The sequence below is a fragment of the Halyomorpha halys genome, unplaced genomic scaffold, assembly GCF_000696795.3.
Source record: "Halyomorpha halys isolate HHAL.00 unplaced genomic scaffold, Hhal_1.1 Scaffold1034.1, whole genome shotgun sequence".
In the NCBI taxonomy this organism is placed as follows: domain Eukaryota; kingdom Metazoa; phylum Arthropoda; class Insecta; order Hemiptera; family Pentatomidae; genus Halyomorpha; species Halyomorpha halys.
The window spans coordinates 210,571-225,390 of record NW_027109491.1 but is presented as its reverse complement, the minus strand read 5'-3'; the positions used below and the strand labels follow the sequence as shown (position 1 = coordinate 225,390).

The following is a 14,820-nucleotide window of genomic DNA, read 5'->3' as shown; positions in this document are numbered from 1 at the left end:
TAATTTACAGTTTATTATTGCTGATTTTATAGTTATTTAAAAGGCAAAATAAAATATTCTGGTATTTAACATACTGTAATATCACAATTGGGCCCAGTGTATCCAGAACGGCATAAACAAGTATAGTTATTTATGCCTGGTTCATCTTTGCACATGGCTCGCTCGGGACAAGTATCATTTTTACAATCTGATCTTTCTTCTTGGCAGTTTATTCCGCTGTATCCTACAATCATAACAATTATTTTTATAAATCATATTGAAAGAATGTCCATAAATATATTACTTAAAGAATTTAATTTACCTGGCTTGCATGTACATCTGTATCCCTGAGGAAGATCTTTGCAGGTACCGCCATTATAGCATGGTTGTGATGCACATTCATCAATATCGATTTCACACCTCCTTCCAGAAAATCCAGCTGGGCAGAAACATTGGATGCTATGGGCTGAAATAATATTTAAATGATTATTATAATATTCATTTTCATAATTTAAATCAAATGTGTAAAAATAAATGGTTATTTTTATTTCTATTTGGAATTTTGATTAACATAAAAAAATAAAATAACCTACCCATAGGGATGCAAAGGCCTCCATGAAGACAAGATGTTTCAGAGCACTGAAGAGGATGGCAATCTTCCCGAGCTGATGAACCTGGACCTTGTGTAACAAGACTGGTTCCACATTCAATACAAGATATCTGTCCGCTTCGAGGCTGATAGAAGTTAGCAGGACATAAAGCACATGGTGCAAGACCAGTATCTGAGTACTGCCCAGGGGGGCATTTAGCTAAGAGAAAAAATAATTAATGGTTTATTTCTTTTATATGCAGAACTAAACAAAAAATTGATCAACATGATATGGTAAAATAAATGTGATCCAATAGATAAATCAAGAAGACATAGATGAATAACTTACAACGACAAAAGCTTTTTCCAGGTGCTGCTGGTTGGTATGTGTATGTGTTTGCTGGACATGCTTGACAATCCTTATAACCCCCAGTTGGAGGCTCAGATGTGTAGCTATTTCTAGGACATTCCAGGCAAGGAACTAGACCAGTGGGAGAGTACGTACCATAACCACAGACAGGAACACAGTCGTTGATGTTCTTGGATCCTATATTTAAATGTTGTGATATGTAAAAATCATTTGATTAAAAAAAATAATCTTCAGTGAATGGGAGAATGGTCCAAAACGTCATGAAAGACTGTTTAACAATGTAATAAACAATGGAATAAAGGATTGTTCTAGGATGGTAGACATTTTTTTATTGATATTAGAAAAAAAAAATGAGGTGCTAACAATGTAGTTATTATTTTAATTAATACAGAAAGAAATTAGAAAACAGTAAAAAATATGGTTTTGCATATATTTTTTATGATAAGTTAATTAATCTATTTTTTACAAATTTAAAAACGCTAGAAATAAATACACCATACAATTCGAATTAACATGATAATTTCCTAAATTTCAAGAATGTAGCAATTTTGACAATTATCTATGAGGCTATTTTGATAATTGGGGTCAGCAGATTTTTTTTTTCCTAAATTTTATAAATAAATATGTAAAATATGTTTACCTTCTTCTCTTGTATATGTTCCCAAAGGACATCTTAGGCATGCTCCCTGCCTGTCCCTGTCTTGATAAAAGCCTTTTGGACATGGTGTGCATGTTTTCTGCTTCACAGCAGCATAGGTTCCAGCAGGACAATGTACTGAAATTTTTTTTTTATAAATGAAATTCTGTGAAAGAATATAAACTCTAGACAAAAACTCTTATAATTTTTGAAAGGTTTTATTTCAAAATTTATTTAACAAAGCATATTATTCTTTATAAAATGGTATGTAAGGTTTGAGAAAATTTAATAATACCTAAGTAAAATTACAGTGTATACAACAGATGGAAACAGAAGAAAAACAAATGAGAAAAGGAATACTTGCAGTATTTTTTTTTACCTTTTAAAGTGGGAATTTCTTAATAATGAAAACATTCACAACATTTTTTTATAGACTTCCAACAACTTTTTAGGAATATTTTGTACTATGTCTATCCAAATGCTTTCTGATTTCTTTTCCCAAGCTGGTGTGATCCTTTCTTTAGAAAAAAAAAGAAAGAAACGGATCATTTGTTACCTCTACAATTTATGAAGGGTCTTGGGTTCAGTACTTTGTATTAAGTTCTAATTTTAGACGAATGATTTGCAAGAAGGTGATTTGGTCGGTATTACACTGAATTGACAGGTTTTTCCCCAATTAAGAGGTAACCACTTAGCAAAGTCTGGGTGTGTCCCAGGAGTGTCTCCATAATTTTAAGACTAAACCAGTACCTGCCACAACTCCAACTCGGGCCCAAGAAATTTAATATTTACAGAATGATATCTATTGAGCTCATATTTTTTCACAGTAAAATAGTTATTTTATGTCTTATATATATTTTACATCATATAAGATGATTAGGGAGTATTTTATTGATTAAGAATTCTAGATCAATGGTTAGATTAAAAGAAACTGATAATTTTTGCAAATATGTAATTTTTAGAACAGGGCCTCCTCAAAATCATGAGGATAACTAATATAAGTAATTAGTTAAAAAAAGTATTATACTGGTTAACAATTTCAAAATTATAGTTGAGAGGAATAATCAATAATCAATTAGTGTTCTAGCAGGCCTTAGGCCTCTCATTGAATATAGAGAAACGTCTTTATTCATTTTTTTATTAAAGAAAGTGTTTCAATTTATTATTAAAAGAGGATAATAATAATCAGGATAGAATATTTGACTTCTTAAAATCAATTTAATACTCACAGCATCTAGGAACTTGGTTAGGATCCATATTAAGGACTTCTCCTACATTACAAGTGAAGCCTCTCGAAATAGTTGATGACAAAGCTTTCAGTGGAGGACATTGGTTGCCAATTGCTGATATATTCAAAAGTGGTTCAATAACTGCACTTGCGTAAGGAACTGACAGATCAAAAATAAGATTCAAAGTTGAGCCACAAAGGTCATATAGTTGGGGTTGTTTTACTGCAGGAATAATGACTAAGGTGAAATCAACCTGATAGAGAAATAAAATATTAATAAATGATTTAATTATTAAAGATACTATTACTAATATATGTATATATTTTTAATTCTAATATACCTTGACTACATTGTCATCAAGTAAAGAAGGTGTTGCTGTGATAAAGGAAACATTCATATTGACATTGACAGCAGAACACCGTTGGCTAAGAATAGTGTTAATTTGACCATAGTACTGAGACATCAAATCAGTATACTGCGGCAAGCAGGCAGAAGTGACAGCTCCGTTTGCTCTATATGTCATTGTTGCAATGACATTGTAGTCGGCCTGTTGTGTATCTAGAAAAATTAAATATAACAAATTAAAATCTGAATTAGTATCAACATATTCTATTATATTATCATTTGCAATAATTTATTTTCACCTTCAGAAACACAATCGGGTACAACAGAGCTAGGAGTCCATGGGCTTTTGTTAGAGCAGCTGTATGTTTTCACAGGTTCACCATCGGTAAATCTAATTATTACAAAAATAATGTTTAGAGATATAATTTTCTAAGATTTATTTCATGTACTTAAAATATAAATATTTTGTTTACCTAAATCCTTTATTACATGTTGCAATGCATTGCAATCCAGCTTCACGCTCTCCTGGAATGCAATTCAAAGCTCCATTTGCAGGTGGCTTCAACTCCCAATCTACACATGATGTTGCTTGTACAGCAACCTGTGATAAAATTATTTATTAGAATTGTTTATGATCAAATAGTAATATAAAATAATTATTTAATTAATAGATAGGTAATACTATCCAGGTTTAGTAAATGAGTAATTTTTAAATTAAAATAGTTTTGAATTATTCATAAATGAGTAACTCATCATAAGTATTCATTTTAAGGAAAATAATTTACACATATAAAATTATATTTAGAAAAAAAAGAGTACTGATCATAATTTTACTTTAATTTAAAAACTTGCACTATGCCCTATAATTAGTTTTATTTTACTTTCCGATTCATCCAAATGAGATAAAATATAGTTAAATTAATGGATTGTTAATGTTGATTACCTGGAAATGACACATAGCTTTGTTTCCATACTTGTCAGTTGCAATTACTGTAACGTTTTCAAAAGATCCAATAGGAATTGTGGCTTTATCAGGAACAAATACCACAGAAACCTCCCCAGATGCATCTGAGGCATTAACTCTCTTTCTAGTTTCATTGAAGTTTACAACATAGCTGTCTTGTCTGTCAACCAGTTCAATAACATAGCTTTGAGGGCAGCTTAAAAGAGGAGGTGTTTCATCTGTACACAAAAGAATGATAATTATAAAAATATTCTTAGAAACATATATTATTGCATTTATATACCCTTATGTTTATGAGATTCGTACATTTCAAATATCTTAAATTTTTCAGATTTCTAAAGTTTGGCTGTTAATATATAAAGGACATAATATATATACTAATCACCTGGCCATGTAAATTAATGAACTTATTACCTGTAACGGTGATGTTAATTTCACAAATGGCTACATTCCCGTCAAAGTCATAAGCAACATACTTCACAGCCAGGTCTTGAAATGTTGTTACAGGAGTCTTAAAGCCATGAGGTTTGACTTCTAACCTGGCGATAGAACCACTATTATCCACAGCAACAGGCTCAGTTATATTAACAGGTTCGATACCATGTGGACCTCTCCTCACGATAATTGGATGTGGAGGGCAGTTTTGGAACACTGGTGGTTCATTGTCTACAAAAAGTATAGTAAATTAATGTTACATAATTATTTAAAATACTATTGAATTTCATAATAATAACAACTTAGTAGATATTTTCACTAAGGAACTGATCCTAAGAAATATCGTTTATTTTAAAACTAAAATTAGCTCACCAACACATGGAGAATAGCCATAATCAAATCCAAGCAAAGGAGCTCTTTTTGGTTCTTCACAACCCATGAGTTCGAATTTCAAACAAGCATTGTCCATATAACTTACAATACCTAGGAAAAAGTTAGAAAAAGTTTAAACAATTATAAAGCTATAGATTTTATAAAACTAGATCATCGACTTTCGATTTATACCTAAAATGACAAATCTGGCAGAAACATATTTTGGTAGAGTAATCATTGCGAGTTCACCATAGTTTCCTGGATCACGCATTGTGAGGTTGAAATTCGGGAAATAGACAACATAGTTATCATTTTCAGCTTGTTTGTAAAAGAACCTGATTTCAGTTGGACGTCCAACAATATCATTTGTTACTACTCCTTTCACTAGAATAGCCTAAAATCAATATAAATAAATGTAAAATTTTTGAAATTAAAAATAATTTATATTGAGAGTTGTAGTATTTTTAGAAAAGAAAATTTATAATAAATGGGTTATTATAACCTTGACTCGGTAAATTTGTCCTAAATCGACGCTGACATATGTAAAAGTTTCTTGTTTTCCACACCAACCAGTTACTGAGTTCAAACGAATATTCCTTGCTTCATAGTTTGGTCTGTAATCCAATTTATAATTTATTTTTATTGGTTAATAAGTAAATACGTAAGAATTAAAATTTCTTAATTTATTTTTCTTAAATAATAGGATACCTTTCAGAGGTTGAATTGATGGCTGAATCAGGAATTTTTCCAGAAGTTAAACCAAGAGGCTTCACAACTGTGCATTCAGGTTCTCTTATGCATGCAATAGGGCGAGGATTAATTAAAATATAACCTGGTCTGGTGCAGCCAAATTGAACTTCAGAACCCTTAAATTAAAAAAGGCATTAAAAGAATAAGTCCACACATACAATCAAAATTTATATGCCAAAAATTATCTACAGAAGAACTTAATTTATTTTGACTCAAGAGAAACCAGAAAAAAATAATAAAATCTATATAGGAGCTCTATAAGATTTTTCTTATTTCATAATTGGTAGCGGTCAGATCGTCTCATGTTTGGGGATTGCTGACTGGAATGACATGAATTTATATTTAAAAAACAATCACTACTCCATGGAAATCAAAATTATACAGACTAGACATAATTCATAATTCGAAATTCAAAATGAAAAGATACAAACAGTAAATAAGTTATACTAACCTATAAACAGGGTAGACGTTTTTTATTATATATTTGTAATGTTTTTTAGATAATTATATTTTGTCTTTATTTAGTAGTAAACTTTGTTTTGTTTATTATATATTTGTATGTATTATTGTACATGACTACCTTTCATTGGGGGCTTTGCAGGTTGGTGGGGTATTTGTACATAAATAAATAAGTGATTGAAATTTGGCTGTGGTAGGAAAGTTAATATGTCAAAAAAATACATACAATAATAAAATAAAAATTAACCTGTTCATAGCTTGTTGCAACCTGGTAACCATCGATTGGTCTGCCAGGATCTTGACAAACTGGACCCTCGCATCGCAGATCTCCAAAGTCCCAAATACCATTACTTTGACAACGGACAACATTATCATGCCTATCTGTTTGTCCAGCCAATTTAAAGGTGTCTTGACAGCCAAAGAAGAAGGACGATTGATATCTGGTGTCTAGGTAATTACCATACTCAGCTCCTGGAGTAGGCACAGGCTTTCCACAGTCTACTCGAGGACATCCAGGAAGTGCACCAGAAAGCCAATAATCTGGTACTCCCTATAAAAAATCATATAAATAAAAACTAAAATTGAAATAAATGGTTGAACACAATTTGTAAAACTGCTCTGAGAAGTATTTTCAATTAATTAGATGATAAAATATCATGATATAATTATTCACTTACCATTTTAGGATCATAGACACACTGTCTAAAAGATGATGTTGCTGTCCTTCTCAATTGCCTTCCAGGGCTGTTACATTGGATAGTAACATTTTGCTGGAATGGTACTAACTTTGATTCTTTATTCAACCTTACAATTTCCAATCCTTCATTTTTGTTATCTCCTAATGATACACACTGAGCATCTGCAAAGGTTTCAGAAGTATAAATAAAATATTTATGAAAATGTCAAAATTATTCAAATTGAATAATATAATAGCTATAATGATGTATTATAAGAGTATATGACATAATTAGCTAAAACATAAGTTTAAGAGGGTCTATGCTACCATAGTGACAAATAATATATAGGTTACCTAAAAATTTAAAACTTACGTTGGCATTCTGGTACAGTTCCATTCCAAGCTCCTCCAGAAGTACATAGCAGAGATGCAGATCCTACCATGACATATCCAAATTTACATTGAAAACTGACAAGATCCATGAAGTGATATTTCTCCTGAAAGATATTAAATTCTGTTATAATTTGGTTACTATTAGTTTTTGGCCATATCCAAGAATGATAGATATTACATCAACTTGGAACTTGAATCTAGTCATGAATTCAAAGGGTTCAACAAGTAGGATTAATTTCTTACTTTAGTCGATAAAATCATTCCATTTTCTGGTGGTTCTAAAGCAGGGCACATAACAGGAACGCAAGTTTTATTTCTTTGGAAAATATCACCGTCTCTTTCTCCTGTTTCCGATGAGTCAATAGTGAATCCTGCAGTACCATTTTTCATATATAACTCGTAGCCCACATTGCATACACAAGAATAATTTCCTGGGCTGTTAAACACAAATAATTACATTTAATAATTTGATAACATTTTATTTCATTTAAAAAAAAAAAAAATACTATAGAAATTAATCTATACCTGTTAATACATTTTTGATCACAACCTCCATTGTTTTCTGAACACTCATTGATATCAGTACATTCAAGTCGTGTACATCCCATGACTTCTAAACGCATACAAGGAGCAACAACATAATCCTTAAAAAGAAATTAAGAATTAGATTTTTAAAGTGGTTGTACAAAATACATTTGTTAAGAAAAGTGAATTTTATTTTGCATACCTGAATTTTAAATTTAATATACTGCGCTTCAATAGGAACTGGAAGATTCAAAACAGATAAGCTTGGACTTAAAATCCGGAATTCTACAGGTGTTCCATCAGGATTGGTATAATCTTTCATCACATCAGTTAGGTTGTTTGTATACTAGAATAAATTAATTAATTGTTTAATAAATAAATTGTAATGTTAAACAATTTAAAAATAAAACAGAAACAAAATCATAAATGGTTTACTTGTATTCTAATAGCAGAAGTGAAAGCAATAGAACCATCAGGTCTAGGAGTGCTTTGTGTTCTAAATCCTCGAATAACAGTTGGTGCCCGTAAATCAACAAGTACCCAATTGCCGCCTGGTTCTAAATTGCTGCCACACCATCCTAGTCTACTATTGAGTCTCACCATCTAAAATTCATTAGTGTATTTAAAATAAAAATCTGATACTGATGTAGGATAAAAAATTTTATGTAAAATAAAAATATGATATTAATGTTGCTAACATCTTTAGTGTATCCAGCTTCTAAACCAGACACTGTTATAGCCTCATCAGGAATACCTCCCGTTGTAAAACCAAGGTCTCCAACTGGTCGACATTCCATGCTCCCGATAAAACCAGCACGACACTTACAATGGAAACTACCAGCAGTATTTACACATTCTGTCGAAGCTTGATCACACTGACTACTAGCACATTCGTTGATATCTATGGGTAAGTAAATAAAAATTATTTAGTAATGTGAGCAATGAGTGAACTAGAAATATAATTTTAACTTTATAAAATTACCTTCACATCTGGGAAGATTAAGGAATTCTTGATTTGGACCACATCGAATGACACTTGAACCAATAAGTTTAAAACCTCGGTGACACTGTATTCTTCCCTCATCTCCATAAAAATAACTTCTGGTTGTATCAAGCACAAAACCATTGGCTATTTCAGGTATTATGGGACATTGTGATCCTGAAAATATTAGTAAAAAAAAAATTAAAATTAAGTTAATTAAAAATATCATAATTCAAGTATGAATTTGTACAAAAAACAACTATCAAAATTTGGTTCAAAACTCTTTTCAAAGAAACAAGGCTTTTTGAATTGCTATCATTACTGTATAGAGTTGGAAAATGGATAATAATGTGTAACTCTATACCACTTCCAGTGTCTCTCGGCCCATATCTTTTTTTTTTCTACCAAGATCTACCAAAGATGTAGACATTCTTTCAGTAAACAATTTATTCATATTTATTAAGCAATAGAAATTTCAGGAATATTTACTTGAACAAACAGGAACATCACTTGACCATGTTCCATTACTCATACATAAAATCACTGGATGACCATTCCTTGTATAACCTGGTTCGCATTCAAATCTGACAATAGTACCATAACTTCTGCCACCTCCATTTAAGATTGTAGCATTGGCATGAGATGTTTCTGGTAAAGGTGGACATTGTGATGCTAGAATTTACATAAAATCACACATTAATATGTAAAATTATTATGTTAAGAGTGTATGTATAGATAATATAGATGAAATATTACCTAAACAAGCTGGTAACCTTTCCCAACGGCCATCTGCTAGGCATGAAACCTTTTCAATTGGTCTTCCAGATAAAAATGCAAAGCCTGCATAACACTGATACATTGCTTCACCTTTGAAGGTAACATTAGTTGATCCAATCGAAAAACCATTATCTATTTGAGGTACTGGCCCACAATATACCTCTGTAAATGAGATATTTTTAAGAGTTAATAATGATTGAAAACTTTATTTAAACAAATTTATTTCATTTCTGTTTTAAATTTCAAAATGAAAGCTAGTTGTGATATTTATTTTACCTTGGCATCTTGGTATATATGACACAGACCAGTTACCACCAGGCAAACATTCTGTTGTGATCTTTGCTTTACCAGTGGCAAACTCTTGGCCAATGGGACATGTGAATGTGACTACTGTTCCAAATGCAGTTTCTCTACTTGAAGCTAAAGCACCTTCTCCAGGTCTCAGAACGGGACAATCTTAAAAATATTTTTAAATATGTTAAAAAACACAATAAACAGAAGCATTTAAGTTTTATTTTGAATATAAGTGACAATATAAACCTGCTGAAAATGTAGCATGCCATCCTTTGGAATTGTGAAGTGCATCAGTAGTAAACCTTACGAGCATATCACCACTTGAAGCTGTTAATGTTATGCGAGGGACTGAGTTTCCAGAAAATCCATTTCCTGGGTGAAGTCTGAGACCAGATGTTGTGACGCCGTCAAAAATTTGAACACTGTCAGAAGGATGAACAAGCATGGAATCAAAGCGTAAGGAAATCGGAGCTCTTGATGGACTGCGAAGTCTTAAAAGGCAATCTTGATTACTAGGGTAGTTCGACAAACCAAAGGCTGGAGATGTCAATGTTCCATTGCTTGCAACGATGGTGGCACGGCAACCTAAAAAAACAAAAAACATATTTTATTATAAAACACATATTACTAAAAACAATAAAATCATTCTAATTGGAAATAATTTACTAACAAATAATGACTTGGACAAATATAAAAGTATTTATCTCTGAATTAAATGAATGACTTAATTATTATTAATTAATTTATATTTAAATGATACCTGGCCCAAGACCAATTTTAAGCTATTGAATATTTTTACTTAGTGAACCTCAAAACGTGTATTTCCATGGAAAAGTTGAATTCAAAATGTTACATGAACACAGTACTTTCTCTTACTATATATTTCATACATAGTTAGATAAAAGTAAAAAGAATGAAAGTTTTTATTTTAACTCAAACGGTCACCAATTTGTAATCATAATATTTTAAAGTCTATCAGTTTCTATTTGGAGAAGAACTTTGACTAAATCATAGTATCTAAATCTTGGTTAAGATTAAAAACTGATTAAAGATTAAACTTGATCAACATTATAGTCATGGCCAGGAATGATCAGATTTACCAACAAAGACATGTTAAATTGAATTTATAAGTAACAGTTGTTAGAAAAATTTATTATTTGATTTACACCAATAAAAATTATTATTCAATCGAAAGACTTAATTGGAAATTTTCAAAAGTTTGAATTTTATCTATATGATAAAATGAATGAAAGTTATTAAATATGTTCACAAATCTAAAAGCCACAAGAATAATTTATTTTTTAATAAATGTGGTATATTTAATAATTAGAATATGATAATAATAAAAAAATAACATGGCACCTTGAGAATATCTGATTTTGAAGCCTTTTCTTGAATCACCAAGACTTGTTTTGAAGTAGAGGTATAGTTGGTTTCCAGTAGACATAACCAGCCTTGGGTTTGATTCTCTCTGCCCAGTGAGCCTGCCAACAGGACGGCTTTTTGGTGTATCACCATCGCGAATTAAGATATAATCTCTTCCTAATTCAAGATCTAAATCTTCAATCTGTAAAATGACATTATATTTAAAAAATAAATGATCAGAAATGTAAATGTTCATAAGGGACAATCGGGAAAATAATCAATAGAATATATTCCTTGAAGAATACATAGAACAGTAGCTTAATCTGCAGACTTAAAAGCTGAGAGATTTCACAACAAAAATTATTAAATTAATAATTGATGTATTTTTTCTATGAAAGTTTTTATATTTTATTTATTTATTTTTTACGTATTTTTCAAAATGTGTCTTAGGAAAATATTATTAAATCAATTGCTTAAATAAATTTATTAAAATTAAGTTTTAATAATCTTATTTTAATCCTAGGATTCACTCACTTCTAAAGTTATAATTCTCCCTGGCTGTGCAGTAACAATGTAGAGACACTCAAGACCACCAGGATACTTCTTTGGATAGCCAGGTGAGGTAATGGTTTGTGGTTGGGTTGTAGCCCTTAAATTTCCACCACAAAGCTGTGGTTCAGTTTTCCAAGAAGCTCTGATTTAAAAATAAAATGATATTAATTCAACAACCATTGTTAATTAGTAAGCATTAAATTTATGATAAAAAAAAACAACAACTGTAACTAACTGTAATATTTTCCGCAAATTGATATTGACTTAAATTGAAATTTACCTAAAGCCTTTTTTTTCAACTGAAGCGTCAGTGCTGAATTTGATTATCATAAAATTTGAAGCAGATACAAATGATGTATTTGCGATTTCTGGTTTTCCTGAAAGAGTTGCCAAATTTACTGACTTCTCTTCTGTTCTTCCTCCCACAAGGATTTGCACAGTATCAAATGACTTTTCAGTATCAAATTCTTGAAACTGAAATAAATATGTGTTGATTATAAAGTACAGATACAAATATATTTCAGTGGAAAAGTTCTTTGACCAATAATGTTACCTGTAGTAAAATATTGTGTCCATGAGGACCTTCTAGAGTCCATTTACAGTTCATCAGGGCTTCATATTTCTGCGGATAGTTGGGACTTTCAACAACATCACCACTACTAGCCATATAGTAGTTGCAATTTGAAGGGCAGTCAATTTCATCAGACCAATCACCGCAGTCATTTTGCTTGTCACATTTGAATGCTCCATTCACGCACTGTCCATTTGAACAATGAAAGGATCCTAAAACAAGTAAAGTTTCTTTATTGGACATCATGTGGAAAAGAAAACTATACCAAAGATACAAATGTAGGGAGTTGGATACACAAGTCACAATTTGTAATCATGCTAAGTTGGCTAAGATGGCAAAATTAAGTTGATATATAAATCATGCTAGCAAAGTTTTTGCTTATGCAAAATACAAAATATACAGTGTTTTGTGTGCAGCACACTGTGGTTCAGGGATATTACTACAAAGAGGTAGGGATGGTGGTGTCATCTTCCCTCAATGACTTGAAAAGCCGAGAAATTTTATATTTGAAAATCTGGTTTAAACTGCGAAAATTTTGGTAAAACATTCTTAAAAAAGATTAATAAACTCAAAATTACTCCTAAATATTATTTTAAAAAGTCAGTGGTCTATAAATATTCATAAAAAGGATATATTTATGGGAAATTGGAAAATCTGATCAACATTGTCAGGAAATTATAAATTTTGGCATTCCTTTCCCAATAAATTGTTGCCACAATGCTTAGCAGTGCAATCCTACTAACATTGATTCATTGGTATATGTAACCAATTCACCATGGAAGAGTATATAAATTTTAATTTCTTAATTTTTATTTTGAATGGGTTGAGAATTTTTTTTATGTTTTTAGTATTTTTCTTTTTTCTATGTGAAAAATATTAATACAAATGTACTGAGAATGATGAAGGGTTTAGAAAAAAAAGAAAGTTTTTTTTGATAGTATAGCAACATTAAAAAACATCAATATACCAGAGGGACAGGCGTTTGCTCGACAAAGGAAAGGAAGAAGAGTTTCACATGTCTGTAACTCCCATGACTGTTGTTCATCTGTGACCGTTACGTCAACACACTCGCCATAGCTTGAGTCAGGTTGATCCATGGACCAAAACCCTGTAGAAACAAAATGGATAAAATGAGTGATTAAAAAAATTAAATAATAAGTTTATTTCAGTGATGATTGGTAAACATGGTAGTTACCTGCATACTGTGAAACAAGAAGACCTGCTGCAGACTCTAACGTGTTGGTCCTAAGGTCATCCAAGGAGGCGAGGCCTAACCAGTAGTGCTGGGCCCTTCTGTCTAGGAGACTTAGCTGTCGCAGGGCTAATGAGGCTGTGAAGTTGTTTTCTCCATAAGATTCAACCAAGACTAGGTCACTTCCATACCTGCAACCAAAAAATAACAATCAATTCCTGTATCTATAATTATCTGTATATCTGTATATATAATTGTTGCTGTATCTATAATTTACAATAAGTATAAGCATGTAGGTTTTTGTGTATTTGGTGTGATCATAACAGTGAGAAAATAAAGATTTTCAATGAAATACAAGACTATGAACAAACATTTATTTTTGAACAAAAACATATTTTATTGATTGGAGAAGATGGTCGGGGGGGTGCGGTTAGCAAAGAAAAACATAAATATATTTTTGTTTATTTATGTTTATCTTTGCTGACGGCACCCCCCTCCCCTGACCATCTTCTCCAATCAGTAATCCACGGTCAACAATCTACACCTCATTAAAAAATATATTTTAAAGTGTCAATAGTGCCATCTCAACTCTATGGTCTTCTTGACCTTCGCTCAGAACCCAGAATCCATAGGGCTCCCTAACTCAAGTGATCTATAAATTAAAACAAGTCTATTGGAAGATTAATTGTTGACTGTATGTAATAGATCGTACAAAGATGCTCTGGGTTGTAGACAAAATTGTAGAAAACTATCTATTAGTTTAAAATAAATAAAACTAATAACTAATTTTGCAGCTTTCTTAAGTGCCACTCAGACCATCTTCCTATAGTCTAAATGAATCTAGATTGAACTGAAAAGTACTTTGGCTATCAGGAAGATTGAGCAGTTGTAATATCAATAACAATCCAAATATTTATGAAAAAAAAGTATCAGACAAATAGATTTTGAAGAAGTAAAGTAGTTCAGAAAATAAATTTTCTGATTTAGAAGTTCCCATTTTCAACAGTACCTGAGGTTAAAGACGGCCCTGAGAGTCAACACTAAAGAAAAATATCTAAATTAAGATTTTTGTCTGAGATTTTGAGAAGTTATGTAACTCACAGAATACAATTGTATAGGAGTGAAATTGAGAAAGTATTTTTTTCTCATATTTCATTGGCTTTTAATAGTTTAAACAATGGTTCCTTATATTCACAAACAAGATAATATTCTATAAAGTTTACATTTTTTGAACATACTCATTATTATAATCCCAGTGCTTTAGTATTGATGGGTGAAGGTGCAGAAGTTGTTATTAAATTAATAGAACAAAATTCCAGATGTTGATGAAGCATTATGTCTCTAAATAATGAATAATTAGAAAA

General features: G+C 31.1%; 1 protein-coding gene across 2 annotated transcripts in view; it reads right to left on the bottom strand.

Moving 5' to 3' along the window:
- Positions 1-14,820, bottom strand: part of uif (sushi, von Willebrand factor type A, EGF and pentraxin domain-containing protein uif) — a 207,246-nt gene that overhangs the window by 15,928 nt on the left and 176,498 nt on the right. For both annotated transcript variants that reach the window (XM_014432159.2, XM_014432158.2), the window contains exons 5-38: positions 13,460-13,647; positions 13,232-13,372; positions 12,247-12,476; positions 11,974-12,167; positions 11,676-11,835; positions 11,139-11,343; positions 10,023-10,361; positions 9,759-9,938; positions 9,462-9,644; positions 9,195-9,377; positions 8,706-8,882; positions 8,422-8,624; positions 8,159-8,326; positions 7,926-8,069; positions 7,724-7,842; positions 7,442-7,634; positions 7,179-7,302; positions 6,807-6,988; positions 6,377-6,679; positions 5,629-5,786; positions 5,423-5,534; positions 5,113-5,314; positions 4,921-5,031; positions 4,528-4,779; positions 4,093-4,331; positions 3,623-3,750; positions 3,449-3,540; positions 3,145-3,362; positions 2,805-3,057; positions 1,579-1,713; positions 918-1,115; positions 573-788; positions 302-445; positions 75-223 (exon numbers count right to left, since the gene is read on the bottom strand). In XM_014432159.2, the coding sequence (XP_014287645.1) occupies positions 75-223; positions 302-445; positions 573-788; positions 918-1,115; positions 1,579-1,713; positions 2,805-3,057; positions 3,145-3,362; positions 3,449-3,540; positions 3,623-3,750; positions 4,093-4,331; positions 4,528-4,779; positions 4,921-5,031; positions 5,113-5,314; positions 5,423-5,534; positions 5,629-5,786; positions 6,377-6,679; positions 6,807-6,988; positions 7,179-7,302; positions 7,442-7,634; positions 7,724-7,842; positions 7,926-8,069; positions 8,159-8,326; positions 8,422-8,624; positions 8,706-8,882; positions 9,195-9,377; positions 9,462-9,644; positions 9,759-9,938; positions 10,023-10,361; positions 11,139-11,343; positions 11,676-11,835; positions 11,974-12,167; positions 12,247-12,476; positions 13,232-13,372; positions 13,460-13,647 (6,223 nt within the window). The remainder of the gene's footprint in view (positions 1-74; positions 224-301; positions 446-572; positions 789-917; positions 1,116-1,578; positions 1,714-2,804; positions 3,058-3,144; positions 3,363-3,448; positions 3,541-3,622; positions 3,751-4,092; positions 4,332-4,527; positions 4,780-4,920; positions 5,032-5,112; positions 5,315-5,422; positions 5,535-5,628; positions 5,787-6,376; positions 6,680-6,806; positions 6,989-7,178; positions 7,303-7,441; positions 7,635-7,723; positions 7,843-7,925; positions 8,070-8,158; positions 8,327-8,421; positions 8,625-8,705; positions 8,883-9,194; positions 9,378-9,461; positions 9,645-9,758; positions 9,939-10,022; positions 10,362-11,138; positions 11,344-11,675; positions 11,836-11,973; positions 12,168-12,246; positions 12,477-13,231; positions 13,373-13,459; positions 13,648-14,820) is intronic.